Here is a 24,072-nt window from a genome sequence, read left to right as displayed (position 1 = left end):
CCAAGACTCAGGTTTGGTTCCTAGTTGGAGAGTTTTTATAGCTATTTTAGTATTGGATTTAGTGAAAATTGAGCATTCTAAATTTAATTTTTTTTTATAGTTGGTCTGCCTTGCAGGGCTGTTGTTTACTGCCCTCAGAAGGCTGAGAGACAGGGGGGGGCGTTCCATGCCTTCCCTCTCCTAAGGGGATCGCCCGGACTGATGCCTGGAGTCTCGGGCGTGCTGGGCGATCCTATTACTTCTATTGCTTCCTCGTTGCAGAGAAATGTTTAAATTGCTTTGAGTCGCAGCGCGCCGGGGTTTTTCGTCGCGAAAGCGGCGGATCGGCTTCCTTTCAAGTCGCCTTAATCCCGGGGCCGGTTACAGCTCGCGGCAGAGGCACGGGGGCGTTTTTTCTTGCCTAAGGGAGCTTTTTCGGCTGTCTCAGTGTGTGCTGGCTAGGATCGGGGCGGCGCGCTTGCGAGCGGTCGCCCAGAGGCTCAGGAAGCGAAAGGCAAGGTCGGCGGCCATTTTTGGGCGCGCTTTGTTGGAGGACCGCCCAAAAGAAGCTGGCGGCCATTTTGACGCACGTGGCTGGGCCTGCACCACGTAGAGGCCGGAGGAACGTGTTGGTGCGAGTGGCAGCGTTGCCAGGAGCCCGGAGCAGGCGATTCTCACCAGCTAAAGGGCTGTAGCTGCTGAATTTCTCTGCCTTTCGGACTTTTCAATGTTCTCAGCGACGGCCACCAATAAGGAAGAGATCCCTGCTCCTCCCCTTTTCTTGGAGGTAGCTACTAGTCAGTGGGCCCGTCCTTCTAACTTTTCTCCTCCTGGCAGCAACGACCGTCGTGCCTATAACATGGAAAAGTCGTTTGTGCAGGCTATTCAGCTTCCAGTCATAGATCAGCCCATTGCAGCTCTAGTCTCCTCTTCCCCAGTGGTCTCGGGGGATGCGGCAGACAAGCTTAAACCAGAAGACAAGAGGGCGGAGCTCACTTTACGTAAAAATTATAAGGCCTCTGCGTGGGCGGTGCGAGCGGCGGCTGCTGCTTCATACTTCAACCGCACGACGGTGATGTGGCTCCGCCAACTTCAGGATCGGATCCCGATCCAAGACGAACGTGTACACCAGGATTTGGCTAAAATTATGGCGGCGTGTCAGTACTCAGCTGACGCGACCTTAGATGCTGTTAGGTTCGGTTCTAGTGCCTTAGCCACTTCTGTGGCCGCCCGTCGGCTCCTGTGGCTCAGGAACTGGCAGATGGACTATAAGGCCAAATGGGATTTGGTGGCAGCCCCCTTCACGGGTACCAATTTGTTCGGGGCTTCCCTAGAACCGATTTTAGTGGAAAACAAAGATAAGAAAAAGGTTATGCCTACTTCCACCAAGAAGGCTGAGTCCCGTAGTCAACCTTTTCGCAGGACCCAGTTCAAATCCTATGACAGGGATCAGGAAAAGCGTTACTAACCATACAGGCAGGATAGGCAGTTCCATAGGCAGAACTTTCAGGATCGTTCTAGGTATCAGCCGCAGTCCAAGCGGCCCTTTCGTGGGGGGGTGGCCGTCCCTTCCGCAGAGGGAAATGACTCGAACCCGAGTCATCCCATCGGAGGTCGCCTGGCACTGTACGCGGACAAGTGGGATCAGATCACATCAGACGGTTGGGTCAGGGCGACCGTTCGCCACGGCCTAAGGTTAGAATTTCTCTCCAGCCCCCCGAGCTTTTTCAAGGTCTTCCCCCCGGCTCAAGATCCGGAGCGTCGTCGTCTCATGGACCTCGCGGTCGCCCACCTACTAGACATCAGGGAGGTGGAGGTCGTTCCGGAGCCGGAGAGGGGTCAGGGCTACTACTCTCACCTGTTTGTAGTCCCGAAATCCTCGGGGGGTTGGAGGGCAATTCTCAACCTTAAACGCCTGAACCGCTACCTAGTCTACAGTCGGTTCAAGATGGCGTCCCTAAAATCAATCCTGCAGGGCATTCGGAATGGGGATTACATGGCCTCGGTAGATTTGACGGAGGCCTACCTCCACATCCCCATCCTTCAGTCTCACCGGCGTTATCTCAGGTTTTCTCACAGGGGCAGGCATTACCAGTACCGAGCTCTCCCGTTTGGTCTAGCCTCAGCTCCGCGGACGTTCACCAAGGTCCTGGCAGCACTAGCGGCTTACCTACGTTCCATCCCGGTGAGACTTCAGTGTTACTTGGACGACGTCCTTGTCAAGGCGGGGTCCCTTCCCAGAGCCACATCGGATCTTCGGCCGACGATCCGTTGGCTCCAAACGTTGGGGTTTTCCGTGAACTTTCCCAAGAGCCACCTGTCCCCATCCAGGCAGATCCTCCACTTAGGGACAGTGATAGACTCAGTGTCAGGGAGGGTCCGCCTATCCCCAGACCGCCTGACCAGCCTGCGTCAGCTGGTCTCGTCCGTAAGAAGAAGAACGTCTGTTTCCATCCTGACCTTGTCTCAACTCCTGGGGAAGATGGTCTCTTGCATAGGGATAGTTCCCTGGGCCCGGCTTCACCTGCGTCCACTGCAATAGGTCTTGATTCCGGTCCAGAGACGAATGATGAGCAGCTCCTTACGCCCTGTTCCTGTACCGGCGGAGGTGAGGCTTTCTCTTCGGTGGTGGATGTCCCCGGCTCTGCAGCAGGGAGCGTCGTTTTGGGAGCCGGAGAGGGTGACCGTGACGACGGATGCGAGCCTTTTCGGCTGGGGGGCAGTGACGGACTTCGACGTGGCCCAGGGGCGTTGGTCGGTCTCAGATCTCCGCCACAACATCAATTGGCTGGAGCTGAAAGCCGCGAGGCTTGCCCTTCGGACTTTTCATCTCCGCCTGCGGGGGCGCCACGTCCTCCTGCTCACGGACAATGTGGCGACGAAGGCCCATGTCAATCGCCAAGGGGGCACCCACTCCCGCGCTCTCTGGTGGGAGGCACAGTTGTTGGGCCTGTGGGCAGAGAGACATTTGGCTTCGATCGTAGCAGAGCACATCTCAGGGGTGTCGAATCTCCAGGCGGATTGGCTGAGCCGCACGACTCTGGACGATGGCGAGTGGCAACTGGGCACGGAGTTGTTCCGGAAGATCTGCATCAGATTCGGCTCGCCCCTTGTGGACCTGTTTGCCTCCCCCGACAACGCCCAGCTGCCGCGGTTCTTCACCTGGTTCCAGACCCCCTCGGCGGAAGGAGCGGACGCCCTCAGGAGCCGGTGGCCTCCGGGCCTTCTTTATGCCTTTCCTCCCCTTCCCCTCATTCCCCGAACGATAAGGAAGGTAGTCACAGAGAGGGCTCTCGTTATCCTGCTAGCCCCGTACTGGCCGAGGAGACCATGGTTCGCGGACCTGGTCCAGCTGTCGGTAGTAGATCCCTGGAGGATTCCCCCAGGGGAGGTCGTTCTGCGTCAGGGTACCGTGCATCACCCAGAGCCACAGTGGCTTCATCTGACCGCCTGGGTCTTGAACGGGGGATTTTGAGGGGGCGGAGGCTATCGTCGGGAGTCATAGCCACCTTAGAGGCGTCCAGGAGGCCTTCCACGGTTAGGATTTACAACGCCACCTGGAAGGCGTTTGCAAAATGGTGTGTTCCACTGGGGTTGGATCCCTCTAGGGCTACCGTCCCGGACGTGTTGGAATTCCTCCAGAAGGGATTGGAGGACGGCTTGTCGCATAATACTCTCCGGCGACAAGTGGCGGCTTTGGCCACCATTTTGGGGGAGGAGGGTTCTCCGACTCTTTCCCATTCCCCCCTGATTAAGCGTTTCCTGAAGGGGGCGGCTAATATCCGTCCACCTCCGGTTCATAGATTTCCGACCTGGGATCTGACCCTGGTTCTCCAGGCTCTGATGGGCTCCCTGTTCGAGCCACTTAGGACGGTACACATGCGTCTACTTACCCTTAAGGTGGTGTTTTTAGTGGCCATTACATCGGCCAGGCGCATTTCAGAGTTGGGGGCCCTTTCTTCCCGCAGTGACCTGTGTGTCATTCACCAGGACAGGGTGGTCCTTCGTTTGGATCCTTCGTTCATTCCGAAGGTGAATTCACAGTTTCACAGGGCCCAGGAGGTCGTGCTCCCGAATTTTTGTCCCAACCCTTCGAGGGAGCAGGAGTTGGTGTGGCATAAGCTGGATGTTCGCCGGGCTGTTCGCATATACCTAAAGCGAACTGAGGGCATTAGGAGGACCGAGGCGTTGTTTGTTTCCTTTCATCCAGGCTCGTTAGGACGCAAGGTGTCTTCTTCCACCATCGGACGGTGGATTAGGTTGGCCATAGTTGAGGCTTCCGGGGCTTCCGGGAAGCCCCCCCCCCCGTCAGGGATCACTGCTCACTCCACCCGCAGTGCCGCTACATCGGCGGCCTGGGCCACCAGGGCGCCCTTCGAGGATATTTGTAGGGCGGCTGCCTGGGCCTCCCCCACGGCTTTTATTAGGCATTATCGTTTGGATGCTTATGCCTCGGCTGAGGCATCGTTTGGCCGGCGGGTCCTTCAGAGGGTGTTGGCCAATTCCTCACCTGGGACCCAGTCTGCCCGCCCGGGGACGTAGCATGGGTATGTCCCTTCTGTGACCCCTCCCTCCACTCTACTGGAAAAAGAACGTTGGTCTTACCTGAACGTTTTTTTCTGGAGTAGTGGAGGGAGGGGTCACATTCCCGCCCTAGTTAGTTAGACAGGGTCCGGGAGGTGTAGAATCGGGAGGCCCCGGGGGGGCTTGTCCTTGTTTGTGTTTATCTTGCAGGTGCTGGCCGTGACATCGCAGAAACTGGGAACTAACGGGAGAAGCCGAAGGTTAAGAAGCTTTCTCTCAGTCAAATGGACCAATCAGGCTGCGATAACCCTTCTGTGACCCCTCCCTCCACTACTCCAGAAAAAAACGTTCAGGTAAGACCAACGTTCTTTTTGTCAAAAAAAATTCCTCCCTCCAACTCTGCCAAACATAAACTTTGTTTTGTGTGGTATACCAATCCAATTCAATTAACTAATTTCCTCTAGTTATATAATAGTAATTAAGAGTCAAGATTTCCAAAATCTTAACATTATGCCAGAAGAAATGAAAATGACTATACTTATAAATACAGAGATCCAAGTACAGTTTGTATTATTTTAAAATTATTATTTTTTATTTTAATAATATAACTGTATGCCTGTTGGGAAATAGAGTTTAAAATCCCCCTACTTTCAAAACTGTTTTGCCAAGTGATGTTTTGCTAGATTCTTGATGTAAAAATAAAAACTGATTTGGATGCTTTATATCCCACTCTATTTTCTTATGGAAAATAAACTTCATAAGAACAAAAGTAAACAATGTAGAACCTTCCAGATGTCCACAAAATAAAGATGCTATAAGGACCACCAGTTGCTTACCTAGTTTTGATCCAGTTTTCTCCAAATTAATGCTGGAAGTTTTTCCTAACTAGCATTTCTATTGGTACAGTCCTCGACTTACAGCCATATGTTTAGTGACCGATTGAAGTTACAACAGCATAAAAAAGTGACTTTTGGCCATTTTTTCACACTTATGACCATTGTGACATCCCCATGATCGTTTGATTAGTATTCAGACACTTGGCATAAAATGTATTTATGACAATTGCAGTGTCCTGAGGTCATATAAATAACCTTTTGCGACCTTCTGACAAGTGAAGTCAATGGAGAAACCAGATTCATTTAACTAATTAACTTGTCCTTACTAACTTAACAACTGCAGTGATTTTATCTAACAACTATGTCAACAAAGATCAAAACTCAGTCAAACCTGGGGCAAAAGTCACTTAACTGTCTTGTTTAGCAATGGAAATGTTAGGCTCAATTGTGAGCTTAAGTTGAGGATTACCTGTATACATTATACCGACTTCTGAGGTGATTCTAGGTGCTATTGCTATTATATAAGAAGTATATGAGTTAAGCCTTTTTTGTAATTATATTGTGATTTTGTGAAATTGTGATATTCACAGTATTCACTAATCAAAATAGTATCATGATTCAGATATAATTGCTATATACCCATGGACTTATCAAGATATTAGTATGATTTATTGGAGTTAAGTCATGACTTAACATATGGTTGATGTTAAGATGGTTTTGTGGCACTTGAAAGAACATTTTTGATGACTTTATATGGAAAAAATGCAAATGAGAATTGAGAGAATTATATAAGACCTTTTTAGTATTTCATTGTGACATTTTTTCATGTATTCAGAATGATTGTATCAGGTTTGGAAAAAATTATAGATTTGCATACACAAATAGTAACAATCTTCTTTCTTCTGACTAAATGTGAATACATTCTAAGCAATTCTATTTAAATATTGTTTTAAATATCACACAAGGACAATTTATGCTCCCTCAGACCAAAAAACCCCCAAAGCCCCTCCTTTTCTTTTTCTCTTTTAATAATTTTTAAAACATGTAACTACACAAATGGCTTTTCCTGGGAATGCAAAATAAGAGGGTCATTGACATTGGGTATTAAATTTTATCTTGAGTAAAAGCAGATGTAAGCAACTGATTTATATAATACTGTGATATAATTTCATAAGTGGTTTTTTAAAGATTATTAACATACTTTTTAAAACTTTTACCAAAAAAATTGGAATAGTTGATTTTGCTGCTGTTTAGAAATTATGAAGTTACATTATTTGACATTACAGATCTAATGTAGTGGAAGATGTGGTTGTTTCATTAAGTAGCATGATGATATTTTGTATAATGGATTTAAATTGTGGATTGTGAAGAAAATATCTACAAAGCTTCAGTCGGGGGGGGGGGAAACCCTGTGTTCTATTTTGAATATTGTATAAAATTTCTTGGAATTTTCAGAGGGATGTTAAAGATCCCCTTAGTCAAGCTTGTCTCTTGATGGTTTTATGAATACATTTGTGGAGGTTTTTTGGGCCCAATATGGTAGATGCACAAAGTCCTTGCTTTTTGGTGTGATTTCCAACTTCTTAGACTAGTCTAGTCGCCTAGGTATCAGTTTGGCTTAGCTTTTTGAGAAAAATTTAGTTTAGTTAACTTGCTAAGTGGGTTAAACTCTGTAAAATGGTAAATCATATCTCCTTCACCCAGGACTAGATGTTTTCCAACAAAACTAAGTTTCTTTTTTAATTCACTAATATACAGAGAAGATTTGTAATTTCTTATAAATTAATTAATTTTCTGCTGCTCATCAAGTATGACTGATAGTATGATAATTTGGTTTTTTTAAATAATAGCTTGATTCATTTGAAGTCATCTCTCAGTGTTTATAAGAACTGGCATGAATTTGGACTTCCATACAAGGATCATGTTTTGAATTGGATTGGGCAATAATTTTTGACAGTGTTGATAGCTGTATGTGTAGTGCATTCATGCTGCTTGATGCTGAAATGAATTATATATAAGAAATACATAAGAAATATAATATAAGAAAATATATAAGAAATATAAGAAAATGGGCTCTCTTAATCAGCTCTTGATCCTTTGTAGGTTATCCCCTAATCTCATTAGTGAAATCTTATAGTACCTTCATGTGCATAGATTCCATGTATAATGGCAAATAGGAGAGACTGCACATTTTTCAATTGTTGAACATGGTAGCTTCAAATTGTGAATATGCAGACTTTTGTCAATAGATAGAATAAATGAAAATGATAAAATTATACGTATTCTTTTTTTTCCCCTCCCCCGCCCCCTCCATGTTCAGTTGTTTGAATTACTAGGACCTGAAGGATTTGAATTAATAGAAAAGCTCCTGCAGAACAGAATTACTATTGTGGAAAGATCTTTCTCTGGGCCAAATGATTACAGGCTACAATCTTTACAAGGTAAGTATCAAATTTACAAAGTTGAATAGTTAAATTCTGTCTGTAAGAAAAATAAATTATTTTATAAACTATAGTGAGACTGGTAAAAACAAAAATTTTAAATGCATGGTTTATGTCATCCGTAAAGAATTTTAGAAAAAACCACAACTTTTTTAGACGTATTTAAAAAAAATAGGTGAACAGGATTCTCAGTATAGTTCAATTTCATTTTTCTTTGGGCGATGATCCATCGGGATGCTCCAAATATTCCGAGTCCATGATAAAGGAAATTGCCTTCTAGTGTTGAGAATAATCAGGTTTAAAATGCATCACTGTGATATCTCAATCTGTGTAAAAAAAAATCACATTTGTGGGATGGGTAGCTATATAAGTTTGATAAATAAGAAATAAAAGGTTGTACTATTGAATATTGGATAACCGATACAAACATCTTCCAGACTAGCAAGCCCTTATACACAAATTGAATTAAGCATTTAATAGGCCAAATCGAAGCTAGCTCTATTGAAATCTGCAAGGATACTGGAGAAGGAATGAACTTGCAATGCATCAGTTTAAGGACTTCAATTTTGCTGGGTATTTTATAGAAAGCAGCTTTGCTATTCTATATCTGCTTCCTTTTTCAGGGTTAGATTATATTCTGATGATGGGATCTTCTTGAGCCTATTCTATTTTGTACAAGGCTAGCTGAAATACAACTGATACATCAATTTTTTACCCCAAGATTTTAGACAACTTTAAATACTTCATAAAGTTACTTTTAAGCCTTTCATAGTGTTGCTCAGAACAAAGAGTGCAGAGAACAGGAATCCATAAATAACAGGCTGTGTTTACATGTTACAGAACAGTGCAGGAAATTTACAGGAGAAAATTCTAAGCCAAATTATGGCTGCCAAGTCACCATTCAGTCTGAACAAGAGAAGCAGCTAATGAAATTATATCGCCGTGAAGAAAAACGAAATGCCAGGCGAGAAAAACGAACTGGGGATGAAGGGGAAATTCTTGTTGATGCAGGAATGTCTTTTGATCCGAAGGAGTTGCGGATGCAAAGGTAAGACGTTTCAGTGTAATGCTATCCTTGATGTTTGCCAAGCGTTTACTTTCTCTTAATTTGGTTCTATTGATGAGTTGAATTTTAATTAAAGTACAGGTAGTCCTCGACTTCCGACCACAATTGAGCCCAAAATTTCTGTTGCTAAGCGAGACATTAATGTGTGTGTGAACCTACTCAATGCCAAATTGGAAGGGATTCAATCGCAAACCTTAGTGACCTTTGAAAATGCTACATGAAGGTACAAAAACACTGTTTCTGGTTGAGGAAGATGATATTCAGAAAGGCATGAATAGATTGTTGATTTGAATAATTGCTTGTTAACCCTTTTTTAAAGCTAATGTATCTGGTACTCTAAATTCTCCAGACGATTCATCACACACACACACACACACACACACACACACACACACACACCAGCACCCTCCTTCCCTGGCCTCCTTGCACTTGCATGCACACATGAAAACACCAGCCTCTGCCTTCCCCAGCCTCCCTGTGCTTTTTACAGGCATTCATCCATTATAACCCTAACCCAGCGATGGCGAACCTTTTTTGGCTCGCGGGCCACAAGTGGGGGAGCGAAGGGGGGTCGTGTGTGGGCGTGCCACACCCATAATGCAATGTGCGACCCCCCAGTGGTCCCTGAAGCCTCCGGAGGGCCTCTGGGGGGGCAGGGGAGGCTCTTTTCGCCCTCCTCAGGCTCCTATAAAGCCTATGGAGCCTGGGGAGGGCGAAAAATGGCTTTAAAAAAGGGTGAAATCAGCTGGCCAGCGCGCGCATGCACGCTGGCCAGCTGACAGGGCAGCGCCTCATGTGCCCTGACAAATGGCTCCGCGTGCCACCTGTGGCACGCGTGCCATAGGTTCGCCATCACTGCCCTAACCCATTGTTCCTGTGTTCACCCACAGGAATGCACTCACCCGTGCCCCTCCTTCCCTGGGCCTTTCTGCACTCCCAACACCCTCTTTCCTTGGCTTGCCTGCATATGCATGCACCTCTACCTCCTCTTTTCTCAGGCCATCCTGTACTTGCAAACACGTGTACCCTGCAAAAGGGAGACCTTTTAATGGTCTCCCTGGGATCACATGTATCACATCTCCTCCTTCTTTAGCTTCCTTGCACTCATGTACACACATGCCCTGCACCCTCTTTCTTTGGTCTCCTTGCATTCCACACTCATTCCCTGACTTTTCTGATCTCGCACTGCACCAAGTTCCCCTTTCCCAACTTGTGCATGACCTATGCCAGGCCTTCCAGGGATTCCTATGGCACTTCGGCATTTCTTACCTAGTTCCCTTTTCATGTTCCACTTAATGACCTGCATATTTTGCGATTACTCGGATTGCGATCACTAAGCAATACGCATGGAGATTCTCAGTCCTCCAGGTCATGGTTGTCCCAAAGTTACTTTTGCAAGAGACAACTGGACTTTCTGGTATTTCTTTGAAGAAGTTTCAATTCTCATCCATGAAGCAGAGTTGAAGAAGCTTCTTGGATGAGACGCGAAATGTCTTCAAAGAAAAACCAGAAAGCCCAGTTGCCTCTTGAAAAAGCACCTTTGGGACTAAGCAATGTGGTTATATAACATTATGCTTTCCAAGGACATCACTTAGCAACAAGAATCCCAGTCCTGTTTGTAATCATACCTCCAGTAGTGCCTGTATATCTATGCATAATTATATAGCTTTCATTTGACTGAAGATGACAGGTAAGATTTGTTCCCCGTTTCTTCTTCCCAAAAGGGGCCATCATGGATGATGTTAATGGGTGCAGACTTCTTTGCTCTAAGTGTGTTTGAAATGTAACACCACTCTGATGTCCGTTACAAAGCTCTCTAACCCTAATGTTGAATTTGATTAGTATTCGTAATAATTTCCGTGGCATCACTGCATTCTGCGTTGAGTTCCTATGTGCTGCAGTTTTGATTGTCATTGGTTTTCCTTTTGTGGTTATAGAGAACAGGCGCTTTTGAACGCTCGCACGATGCCGGTTTTAGGCAGACATCGAGACATGGAATTTGACAAAATTCATTATCCTCATGTTTATGACTCACAAGCCGAAGCTAGGAAAACATCAGCTTTTATTGGTGGATCAAAGGTATGCCTTTAAAGTTTCCTTCTGAGTAATGAATTTAAGTGAGCTTTCTTAGAATAGTTTAAGATGGTATTTTCTTACTCTAAAGGGGTAATTTTTGTTCCTACTGTTTTTCCCCCACCTCTTGATAGGTGCCTGTATATTTTCTTATGTTGAAAAATGTCAATTACTTGGCCCTAGAGAAATCTTAAAGAATTCATTCCCATTAGTTCCATGAAATAGTTTGGGGGCTTGGGTGATTTTTGCTATATTCAGCTGCTTTTTCCTTGAAATGTTGAAATGCTTTTATTGGCAAGAACACATATTAGTGGACCACCCATGAGGTAAAAGATGTTACTTCAACTTATAAATTAGATCTGCTTTTGAATAGAACTGTATTGTTCCTAATGTCTCTCAAGTTACAGAAAGTTAGGTATTCTCAGCTGGAATGTTGGAAAAATGAACATATTCATTTGTTACAAATCTCTGGGCCATAGATTGAGAATTTCGTGTTGTATATTAATTTGGGATCTAAAGAAGTCATAACCAGATGGTAAAGCAAGCCAGAATTCCTGATTATTTCATTGTCATTAGAACACAGGGGAACATATTCAAACTATCCAACATTTACCACATTTTTCTTTCGCTTTCTTCTGCGTGATTCTTATCTTAACCCTTCACATTTGCTTTAATCATGCTGTAATATCTCTCTGTGTTATAATGCTGCTTATAATCAGCTGAATTCAGTTTTGAAGTTAGTTTGCAAACTTCGTTTTACTCATTGGTGCAGATGTTTCTTTATTATTAAGTAATATGAACAACAAGAAAAATATATTCAATAAAAGGAGAGAGACAAGAAAATTGAGAGACCCATTTTATCCAAAAGCTTTGTAGAAGTATTCTTACACTTTGCCAGTCCTTCTGGTCCTTTTTATTTAAATAAGCTTGCAGCCATATAGTTCAAATTATTGGTTGACCAACTGAAAGATGCCCTCTCTGATCACGTAGTCAAGTAATTTTGTTGTTGAAGTAAACAGCAAAAAGCATGCAGCCTTATTTTTACCAAAATATATTTCATTGAATAACCTAATATAGATTTCTGCAGCTAGTGTTTCTCCAGATGTGTTAGGACTACTAATTCCCTGCTGTCATGCCCTTTCTGGGAGGTACAGTCTCTGTCTTACATAGAGGACAGCTAGTCTTAAAAGGCATCTATAATCTACAATAATATGTTAAAACTGTGTGCAATAGAAAGGGAACCATATGTTTTTTTCTCTCCCTGCAAACAAGCTCATTATTTTCTTGGCAGCTTGCCATGATTTTTACCGCTCCTGAGCAGATAGTGGAAAGACCATCTTAAATAGTCAAATTTACAAGCAGAAACGTAGCTCTAGTTTCAGTAAGTGGAAGACATAAATGACATTAATCAGATTATTGTATTCCAAAACAATTTTCTGATTTCTCTTTTTTTCAAAACAACAACAACAATATATTTACAGTCACTATAGAATTGGAAACATATCTAACACACCTTCAATAACTTCAATAGAATTTCAAAGATTTGTTTTATCCATTTTAGAGACCTTTGCTTGTTTTAGAGTATGTTTAAACTGACACTTAGTTTGCTAACTGTTAGCTGTAGTTTGATGTTGCTACTTGAGAAGAAATTGTTCTGTGTCCAATTCATTACTTTAAACTGTTTTTCTTCCCCCTTCCCTTTCTTCTTTTTAATTTTTACAGATGCTTTTGCCAGAAGGTATTGAGAGAGAAAATAATAAAATGTATGAAGAAGTAAAAATACCTCACAATGAATCAATGCCAATGGGTTTAGTGGAAAAGCCAGTTTATATAAAGGATTTAGATGAGGTAAGGAGAAATTCTTAATTTTTGTTCTGAGGCATTTGTAGAAGCTTCAGCCTTTTATTGTTCTACAATATAAATATTGGAACAATATTATGTAGATAAAGTAAAATTACTCTTATTATTCTTCAAATTATTTGAATAACGAATGATTATATTTCTTTAATATATACATTTTTAATGTAAAGATTTTTTAAAATCATAAAAATTATAAATCGCTTAGAAACAAGATACGTTGTAGATATATCATATCCAAGATGGCAAATATAGGATGAAAATAAACAAATGTTTTGTAAGCCAAAAGTGACACCACTGAGACTGTAAGCTACTATATATACAAGTAGTCCTCAACTTACGACCACAATTGACTCTGAAATTTAGTTTGTTAAGTGAGAAATTGTAAAATGGGGGGAAAGTTACTTAACCAACTTCTCTTGCTACATTTGTTAAGTGAATCACTGCAGTTGTTAAATTAATAACATGTTGTTAAATTAATCTGGCTTCCCCATTGACTTTGCTTGTCAGAAGATTGCAAAAGGTGATCACATGACGCCTAGACATTGCAACTGTCATAATTGTGAATCAGTTGTCAAGCATCCAAATGTAAATCACATGACCATGGGTTTGTGTTGTGGCCCAGCCGGTGCCGGTGCCGCTGCCACCAGACTCCGACAGCGAGGTGTCCTCTGAGTCGGCTCAAGAGGAGGTGGGGGACCCTGGACAGGGTTCCGACGCTGAGCAGGGCGCAGAGAGGCTGGTTGGCCACCAGGGGGCGCCTGAGGCATGGAGCAGTGGTGAAAGCCAAAGGAAGGGGGCTCCTGATGTCATGCCTTGGAGCAGTGGAGAGGAGTCACAGGACAGTGAGTCAGACAGCAGTGAGTTATTAGATGCTCGTTACCGACGTGCTACCCGGCGTAAGGAGCAATTGAGCAATTACCAGAGATAATGGCTCTCAGCTGCTGATCATTAGACTCCTCTCCAGACTATAAAGGGACTGCTTGTGGACACACCCTTTGCAGGAATCAACTGATCATTGGAGTTGGAGAAGCTCAGATCTGTGTCGTACTTTGGCAGGCTGGATTGCTGCTAAAGATTTTACCTGGATTACTGTCAATCTGTTCCCTGGACCTTGGCTGCTAAGGTGATTATCTGGAGCTTGGTAGCTGGATTGCTGCCAAGGGGTGTCGCTGTAGCTGGATTGCTGCCCAGAGTGCTATCTTGACCTTGGCAGTCTGGATTGCTGCCAAGGTGGAACCTGTATGTCAATAAACATCTTTGAAGAGACTTTGTGTCGGAGTGTCTTGGTATACAAGAGGAGGGGGTCAGAACAGATTGATTCCTGCCCCAAACAAAACTCCATTAAGTTGCAATGGAGCAACTACAAGCTGAGATGGCCCAGTTGGCTCAACTGATTGCTTTGCTGGCTGGTCAGGTCTCTCAGCTCCAGGGGCTTGCAAACCCCCTCCAGCCAAGGAGGAAATGTCCAGTGGCTACACCAGACAAGTTTGATGGCAAACAAGCAATGTTTGCAGCGTTCCTGGGCCAATGCCAGCTGTTTATCAGCTTGAGAGCGGAGGACTTTCCCACTGACCGGACGAAGGTGGGATTTATCATCAGCTTGCTCTCAGGCACAGCAGCGAGGTGGGCCACTCCATTGCTCGCCCAACCGAGCCCCCTGCTGGACGATTTTCAGGGTTTTTGTAACCATCTCCGGCTGATGTTTGAAGATCCCATTAAGGGGGAAACAGCCACCAGACTCCTGAAAGAGTTGCACCAGGGGCGTGGTTCTTTGCAGGATTATGTCAGCGAATTCCGGCTGCTTAGTCAGGACTCTGCTTGGAATGAGCCAGCCCTTATGGACACTTTCCAGGACGGCCTATCAGATGGCCTGCAGGACGAGCTTGTGAGGGTGGACAGGCCTCCAACGTTCGACGCGTTGGTTCATTTGTGCCTCCGGATAGACGCCCGGCTGCAGAGGCGGAGGCCTCGCCGCGTGTCCCAGGAGACCAGTAGGGTGCCGGTCCCTCACGAGACTGCAGTTGCACGGGAGGAGCCCATGGAGTTGGGTGCCGCCAAACCCCGCTTGTTGCGCACGGAGATGGACAGACGGCGTGCAGGGGGGTTGTGTTTCTACTGTGGGGATTTTGGACACTTGGCTTTGGTTTGCCCCAAAAAGGGTAGGGGGGCTGTGCGGACTGCGGCCTCCCCTCAGCAACGTGTCGGGAAACGGGCGGGGCCCAATCTGAGGGAGAATTCGGGTCGGGCACAGGCCGGAACAGAGGCGGAGGGGCCTCCACGAAATCTGATTCTTGCAGCGCACATTCTCTTGTCGGGTAGTCTGCAGGGAATTCCAGCCCATGCCTTGGTCGATTCCGGGGCTACCACGAATTTTATGGATGCAGCGTTTGTCACGAAATATCACGTCCCTCTGTGCCCGGTAGACCCTCCGATGCGAGTGGAGACCATTGACGGCCGGGTGCTTCTGTCTGGACCCATCAAGAACGCCACGCAGCCTTTGTGCCTGATCCTCGGGGAGCATGAGGAGGCCATTCAATTTTACGTGGCTTCGGGTCTGCATTTCCCCGTGGTGTTGGGCTTGGCTTGGCTGCGGGCGCACGATCCCCAGATCTACTGGTCGCAGAACCGCATTTCGTTCCCGTCCTTGCAATGCGTGGACCATACCCGTCATGTTTGCGCGGCTCAGGTGCCCAGTTCGGCCGAGGTGACAGTGCCGCCGGATTTAGCGGAGTTCGCGGACGTGTTTAGCGAGCAGGAGGCGGGTCAACTGCCACCGCACCGGCCTTACGACTGTCCCATTGACCTGGTACCTGATGCGAAACTCCCGACGGGCCGCCTATACTCCATGTCTGAACCGGAGTTGGCCGCATTGCGGGACTTCCTTGACAAGAACCTGGCCCGGGGTTTTATCCGGCCTTCGTCTTCGCCCTTGTCTGCCCCGGTTTTGTTCGTCAAAAAGAAGACCGGGGATCTAAGACTTTGTTGCGATTACCGGCGCTTGAACGCCATCACGATCCGTAATCGCTACCCGTTGCCTCTGATTCCCGAGTTGTTGGAGCGGCTCCGGGAGGCCGTGGTGTTTACAAAACTGGACTTACGTGGAGCTTACAATCTGGTTCGAGTCAGGGCGGGGGACGAATGGAAGACAGCTTTTGGCACCCGATACGGACATTTTGAATATACGGTCATGCCGTTCGGGTTGACCAATGCCCCAGCTGTCTTCCAACATTTTATGAACGATATCTTTCGGGACCTTTTGGATCAGTTTGTCGTCATCTACCTGGACGACATCTTGATCTACTCTACGTCTCGGAAGGATCATCAACAGCACTTGTGTCAGGTCTTGCAGCGCCTTCGAAAGCATCGCTTGTTTGCCAAGCTGGAGAAGTGTCAGTTCTGGCAGACCACCATCGAGTTCCTGGGGCACCGTATATCCCCTGAAGGAATTGCGATGGAGCCAGGCAAGGTGGAGGCATTACGAAGTTGGCAATCTCCTCGACGGATGAAAGATGTTCAGAGACTCCTCGGGTTTGCCAACTACTACCGGTCCTTCATCCCCGGCTTTGCTTTCTTGACCGCGCCCCTCACTCGGCTCCTGCAAAAGAAAGTGCCGTTTCACTGGGGGTCCACGGAACAACAAGCGTTCGTGGCCTTGAAGCGCGCTTTTACAAAGGAGCCGATCTTGAAACACCCTGATCCCCATCGCCCCTTTGTAGTCGAGGCAGATGCGTCCGACATCGCGGTGGGGGCGGTGTTATTGCAGGCTCACGCCCCTGATGGCACCCTTTTCCCTTGCGCCTATTACTCTCGGAAACTCAATCCTTCCGAGCGCAATTATACCATCTGGGAGAAGGAGTTGCTGGCTATCAAGGCGGCGTTCGAAGCCTGGCGACATCACCTGGAGGGGGCCAGGCATCAGGTCGAAGTCCGGACAGACCATCGGAATCTGGAGTTTTTGACAACAGCCCGGAAGCTCAATCAGCGCCAGATCCGGTGGTCTCTGTTTTTTGCCCGGTTCCACTTCAAGGTCACGTATATCCCCAGTGCCTTGAACCAGAGGGCGGATGCCCTATCTAGAAAGCCGGAGTACTCAGACCCTGCTGACTCACTGCCCCCCCGGACGGTCCTACCCGTCGAGTCCTTCGCTGCAATCCAGGAACCCGTGGATTTACGGTCGTTGATACGGAATGCGCAGCAAAACGACGAGTGGGTAGAACAACGGCGGGCAGAGGTAGGGCCGACATCCCCGTGGACCTTTGACGAGGACCTTTTGAGGTATCGGGATCGGCTCTACGTGCCTGCAGGACCGCTCCGTGGATTGGTTCTCTCCCAATGTCATGACACTCCGGCAGCGGGACACTTTGGCCTGTTCAAAACTTTGCACCTGGTTTCCCGTACGTTTTGGTGGCCTCGCCTGTGACACGACGTGCAGACGTACGTCACGTCATGTGTGCAGTGTCGACAGGCCAAATCAGCGACGGGAGCTCCTCCAGGTTTGCTACAGCCATTGCCGACCCCGGACAGACCCTGGGGAGCCGTGTCCATGGACTTCTTGACGGAACTGCCTCCGTCGTCCGGTTTCACTACGGTCCTAGTGGTGGTGGACATGCTCACCAAGATGGCGCATTTCATCCCCTGCCGGAGATTGCCGACAGCCCGCGCCACCGCCCGCATGTTCCTCCAGCACGTGTTCCGGCTGCACGGCCTACCTGACCGGGTCGTCTCCGATCGTGGTACACAATTCACGGCCCAGTTCTGGAAAGGGCTGATGGCCGCTCTTGACGTTCAAGTTTGTCTGTCCTCGGCGCACCATCCCGAAACCGATGGAGGGACGGAGAAGGTGATTGGGATTCTGGAACAATATCTGCGCTGCTTCGTGAACCAGCAGCAGAACAATTGGGCGGAGTACCTCGCCGTGGCGGAGTTTGCGTTCAACAACTCGCAGCACTCCTCCACACGGATGACGCCTTTCATGGCGAACGTTGGGTACCACCCACGTTTTTTCCCTCTCACCCCCATGGACTCTCCGGTCCCCGCAGCGCAGGATTTCCTCTCTGAGCTTCAGGCGGTTCACCAGATGGTGCGCCGCTACTTGAATCAGGCGAAGGAGGATTACAAGAGGGTGGCGGACAGGTCTCGCCGTGCGGTGCCGGAATTGGCCGTGGGTGATGGCGTGTGGTTGTCCACGCGGCATCTTCCGTCCCACCGGCCTACGAGGAAGTTGGACCACCGGTATCTGGGGCCGTTCCCTGTGGAGGCCGTTATCAATCCGGTGGCCTATCGCCTGACCCTCCCGCGCTCGATGCGAGTACACCCGGTGTTCCATCGCTCGCTCCTGATCCCTGAGCGGTCGGATTGTCCTCTCCGACGTCCCTCTTCGCCCCTGCCGTCGTCGCCTGAGGTGCACGCACGGCCATCGCACAGAGCGACCCGGATCCGTGACTCGAGATGGCTCAAGGGTCGGTTCCAGTATTTGGTCGACTGGGCGGACGAGGACTCGGACGGTGGGACCTGGACCGATGCGACGGCTGTGCATGCTCCAGCTTTGGTGCGGGCCTATCATGGACGTTTTCCCTCCCGACCGCATCCCGAGCGTCAGGCCCGGGGGAAGGGCCCTGCGGTGAGGGATAGTGTTGTGGCCCAGCCGGTGCCGGTGCCGCTGCCACCAGACTCCGACAGCGAGGTGTCCTCTGAGTCGGCTCAAGAGGAGGTGGGGGACCCTGGACAGGGTTCCGACGCTGAGCAGGGTGCAGAGAGGCTGGTTGGCCACCAGGGGGCGCCTGAGGCATGGAGCAGTGGTGAAAGCCAAAGGAAGGGGGCTCCTGATGTCATGCCTTGGAGCAGTGGAGAGGAGTCACAGGACAGTGAGTCAGACAGCAGTGAGTTATTAGATGCTCGTTACCGACGTGCTACCCGGCGTAAGGAGCAATTGAGCAATTACCAGAGATAATGGCTCTCAGCTGCTGATCATTAGACTCCTCTCCAGACTATAAAGGGACTGCTTGTGGACACACCCTTTGCAGGAATCAACTGATCATTGGAGTTGGAGAAGCTCAGATCTGTGTCGTACTTTGGCAGGCTGGATTGCTGCTAAAGATTTTACCTGGATTACTGTCAATCTGTTCCCTGGACCTTGGCTGCTAAGGTGATTATCTGGAGCTTGGTAGCTGGATTGCTGCCAAGGGGTGTCGCTGTAGCTGGATTGCTGCCCAGAGTGCTATCTTGACCTTGGCAGTCTGGATTGCTGCCAAGGTGGAACCTGTATGTCAATAAACATCTTTGAAGAGACTTTGTGTCGGAGTGTCTTGGTATACAAGAGGAGGGGGTCAGAACAGGTATGCTACAACAGTTGTGTGAAAAATGGTCACACAACTTCCATTCATCCTAGTATCATCGTGGTCAAATAACAGAATAACAGAGTTGGAAGAGACCTTAGCCTAACCTCCTACCCAAGCAGGAAATCCTATACCGTTCCAGACAAAGTGATGACAATCTGAGAGCTTGGCAATTGACTCGCATTTGTGACAATTGCGGCATGATGGTGGACACATGATCACCATTTGCAGCCAGTTTTCCCCAAGCAAAATCAATGAGGAAGTCAGCAGGGAAAGTCGCAAGTCACTGTACTCAGTTACTTCACCCTCCCCTCCGGCAGCAGTCTTCCCCAACCTGAGTTGTTCGCATCTCACAGCCCCCCGCACAACCTCCTCCCTCTGACAGCAGCCATTTACCTGCATGCCACCTTACAGCTCACATGTTAATTGCTTAACAATACAAAATCTCTGCTTAATGATGGTAATAGGCACTAGGGCAGTGATGGCGAACCTATGGCACGTGTGCCACAGGTGGCACGCGGAGCCATTTGTCAGGGCACACGAGGCGCTGCCCTGTCAGCTGGCCAGCGTGCATGTGCGTGCTGGCCAGCTGAGTTCACCCTTTTTTAAAGCCATTTTTCGCCCTCCCCAGGCTCCAGAGGTTTTATAAGAGCCTGGGGAGGGCGAAAAAAGCCTCCCCCACCGCCTCCACCGGAGGCCCTCTGGAAGCTTCATGATTCCCTGAAGCCTCTGGAGCGCAAAAAAAAATGGCCCTACGAGCAAACCGGAAGTTCAGGAATGGACTTCCTGTTTGCTCAGAGAGTTGTTTTGAGTGCTCCGAAGGCTTCAGGGAAGCCTCTTGAAGGTCCCTGAAGCCTTCGGAGCGCTTAAAACGACCCTCCGAGCAAAGCGGAAGTGACTTAAAATGACCCCCCGACTTCCGGTTTGCTCGGAGGGTCGTTTTGAGCACTCTGAAACCTTCAGGGAAGCCTCTTGAAGGTCCCTGAAGCCTTCGGAGCGCTTAAAACAACCCTCCGAGCAAACCGGAAGTCACTTACGATTTGCTCGGAGGGTCGTTTTGACTGCTTCGGAGGCTTCAGGGAAGCCTCCTGAAGGTCGCTGAAGCCTCCGGAGGGCTTCTGGGGTGGCGGGGGAGGCTGTTTTCGCCCTCCCCATGCTCCTATAAAGCCTGGGGAGGGCGAAAAATGCATGGAAAAATGGGGAGGGGGTCACGCCTGTAGTGCGCAGATGCGCACTCGGGGATAACACATTGCATTATGGGTGCAGCACGCCTGCATACAATCCCCCTGTGCTCCCCCCACTTATGGCACACGAGCCAAAAAAGGTTCGCCATCGCTGAACTAGGGGATTGTTGTCACTAAGAGATGCTGTCATGTAATGTTATGCATCATTGCTGCATCATTCAGTGATGGGAATCCCAGCAGTCCCTGTTGCTTTTTAAAATATTTATATTTATTTGGAAAATAAAATGTCCTAGGAAGAAATATGTATGCTACTTTTTGAAACCTTGTTTCCTTGGATCATACATCCTTAAAAATATTCAAAATGCTTTTGCAGTGTTTCAAAATGTGTGTGTGTGTGTGTGTGTGTGTGTGTGTATGTATGTATGTATGTATTCATTCATTCATTCATTCATTCATTCATTCATTCATTCATTCATTCATTCAACAGTTGCACTGTAAACTGACATTAAAATAATACTTCTTGGATCCGATTTTCTTACCTAATAGAGTTGTCAGATGTTTTCCAAATTTGATGCCAGATAATACCAGACAGGATTGTGGGGAATAATATACTCAGATTCTAATTTTAGCTGTTTTCTATTGGAAGAGGTCTTTAAAAATATTAACCTAACATTAGACTATTTTAAATGTGAGGGCAATACTTTTTATAACTAATGCTAAGGACACTTTTTTTCAGCTTGATGTTTCAGATGAGTGGTTGTACAGCTCTCATCATATCCTAGAAGTATTTTGTTGTCTTTGGATAGCATGCATTCTACCTCTGGGTAGCTTTACATATTTATCCTATGAATAAATAACACACATTTCTTTTATCCCATTTATAATACTTATTCAGCAATATGTGCAGGAAAGATTCATGGATTAGAACATTATTGCATAAATAATCTCGGTATAAGAAAAAAATGTATGAAATATATTTTAGGAACAAAATTGTATAAATATCCTATCAAATAAACATTCAGTATAGGCAGAAGAAGCATAATTTCTATCAATATATTATTTCAATGTTCTAAATATAGTCAGCGAAAGAAAGAAAGGTGTAGTGGTGTATTTGCCATAACGTATTCACAGCTTTCTCAAGTTGCAATTTTGTTGAGGACAGTGTTAACATAAACTACCAGTACTTTCAAAATAGATTTTTAAAAAGTACTTTCTGTATCTGACACAAATCTATTGTTTTAACATCTGGATCTGCCAATAGCTGCATTCACATAACCCACAGTGACAAGATGTTTAAAAACATGGTTTACTGAACAAGCCATTGTGGCCTAGCTTTTATGGAATACTACCTCATAATGGATATATTTGCATATCACATTAATCCAAAAGCAAACAAATATTCTGGAACAGTGCGGCTGAGCAATGTGATCTGCTAAATGACTCCTAATTATGTGCATATTAAAGCAGAGCAGTGGAGAAGATAGTGCAGGTTCTTAAGGCAGTGAATACACCTTACAGTAGACATTTGCCACTAATGAATATAGGAATTATATGGGGGCAGGGGGGGGGTGTCTTTTGAGCAAATCTAGTGTAGAAAATAAGAAATAGCAGTTTTGGTGACTATAGAGAATTTCCTTGTGCATTTTATTTTAAGAAAAGCATCAATTATATAGACTTTAAATAAACCAGTTAAGTGGGCCTTGCAGCTAGAATCTGGGAGCTGGAAATCATCTACATTGATTTTAGCCATGATATTAATTACCAAGCAGAAAGCCCCAATTTAAATTATTGATTTTAATCAATCCTTTTATATGTATGTCGGTTAGGCACAAAGGGTACACTCTGTGATTTATTCAGCCGAGTAAGACTCTTCTTTCACTGTTGATACAACAGCACCACACACACAAAAGATATAACTAAACCTTTATTTAGAATCTTTTCATTTTATCAGGTATTGTGGCTCATCAATTTATAAAACAGAATAGTAAATATTCTGTTTTATAATAGTAAAAGAATAGTAAATATAGAACCTCTCCTATACCCTTGGAATTTCTTGTCTCAGTGAAGGTGCTTTAAACATTGTCCTAATCTAAGATTTTGTGGAGAAATCCCTAGAAGAGAAATTTTGTCTGCAACTGAAAAATCAGTGTATGTATATGTATGTGTGTGTGTACACATGTATGTATGTATGTATGTATGTATGTATGTATGTATGTATGTATGTATGTATGTATTAAGTTTACAACCCCTGGTATGCCCAAATATGGGAGGAAGCATACCCTTTATTTATTTATCAGCACAAATGCAACATATATATAACTATATATATAGTTTTCTGGCCATTTCCAGCTTTACAGAAAGATCAGTTCCATCCTTTGCTTCCTTCTCCCCTGTATCCAGCTACTCACTTTATAGACATTGCAATTTTCAAGATTGGTGCTAATGTATATTTGATCCTTCTCGTATTTTCATCCTCTTTTTCATGTTTTTTAGATCTGCAGGTAAGAGGGTGGGTGGGGCTATCAGTAATTGTAAGTTCTGAAAGTCTTTATGGCAGTGGATCGGGATTAAAATTCCAGGAAGTAATTAAAGAACTGGGCGTAAATCAAAACATGTAATCTCTAATACTGGCAGGATTGTTTTGAACTCAAAGCCATCTTCTATGAAAAAGAAGATGATAGGACAAAGTAGAAACAGAATAACAGTCTTTTCAACACTGAATTTCTCCTTCATTGTTCCATTATTGGCCTTTTAAGGCTTTCTAAAACTGGCATTTTATGACTGGAAATCACCTAGTTTCTAATCTGTGGCTCTGGATATTACCAGAGGATATGACCCCAAAGGTGTTCTGATCATTCTTATTGTGTCAATCTCCTTATTATAACCCAGGGCAGGCCTCTAGAGAGTTCTTTATTTCTCCTAACAAATGTTTCAGCCAAAGGTCCTCCAACAACTGATAAGACTCCACCCACACACTACTCTTCAGGTAACCACTCTCAGACTCCCAAACCCAGCCCCGGTAGTACAAAGAAAGCCCACAGAGTAGGAGTATGCTCACAGGCCAAGGTCTACATTTCCAAATCCAATCCGCCAAGCATAATCCAGGCACAATACAAAGGCACTCCTCAGGACAAAAAACAAGTCACAAAAAAGAAGCATTTCCAAAGCTCCAGTGGAGCAGAGAACAAATGCAGTCCATAAGAGAAGGGGCTAGGTCCAAACCAAAATGTGAAAACAATCTTCCAAGCAAGGCAAACAGCAAATAGGCACAAGTCAAAGCGGGTATAAGCCAAAGTAAACAATTGTTCCTGGCAAAGACTAACTCCCCAGGCTTCTCCTTAAGTTACTCCCCTCCAGATGTTCCTTGTGAGGAGGGTTGGGACAACCTTCTCCCGAGTAGCCTTGCAGACCTTCTCTGGACTTTCTGCTCCACTCTTCTTGCCCTCGGATAAGTGGAATAGACAGCTGTTACTCATCAGAGGAGATTGGCTGCCTATCAGCACCACAGTCAGCAGCCGATCCTCCTCTTCATCTATGCAGATAGGCAGCTCTCTGTCTGGTCAACCACCTCTGTCAGGGAAATACTTTAAGAGCTGACCAGCTGCTATAATGATATAAGGCAGGGAATGAGTCAGCAAGGTTTTGGGCTAATATGACTTTAAAAGGCTGTTTATATAACAGATGTCCTATGAGGGCATCCCTCCCTCCATGTGTACTTCCGTTCTATAGTTGGTGATTGATTGCATGACTTTGCCTAGTACCTGTGTGGATATA

The 24,072-nt window shown here is 46.2% G+C and overlaps 1 protein-coding gene across 2 annotated transcripts in view; it reads left to right on the top strand.

Moving 5' to 3' along the window:
* The window catches only part of ASCC3 (activating signal cointegrator 1 complex subunit 3), a 225,777-nt gene that overhangs the window by 28,431 nt on the left and 173,274 nt on the right, over window positions 1-24,072 (top strand). For both annotated transcript variants that reach the window (XM_081945730.1, XM_081945729.1), the window contains exons 5-8: window positions 7,660-7,780; window positions 8,621-8,828; window positions 10,784-10,925; window positions 12,642-12,767. In XM_081945730.1, coding sequence (XP_081801856.1) covers window positions 7,660-7,780; window positions 8,621-8,828; window positions 10,784-10,925; window positions 12,642-12,767 — 597 coding nt within the window. The remainder of the gene's footprint in view (window positions 1-7,659; window positions 7,781-8,620; window positions 8,829-10,783; window positions 10,926-12,641; window positions 12,768-24,072) is intronic.

This window comes from Natrix helvetica, assembly GCF_964273705.1.
Source record: "Natrix helvetica genome assembly, chromosome: 2".
Lineage (NCBI taxonomy): Eukaryota > Metazoa > Chordata > Lepidosauria > Squamata > Natricidae > Natrix > Natrix helvetica.
Note: the sequence above shows the minus strand (reverse complement) of the source record. Positions and strands in the feature narration are given on the sequence as shown.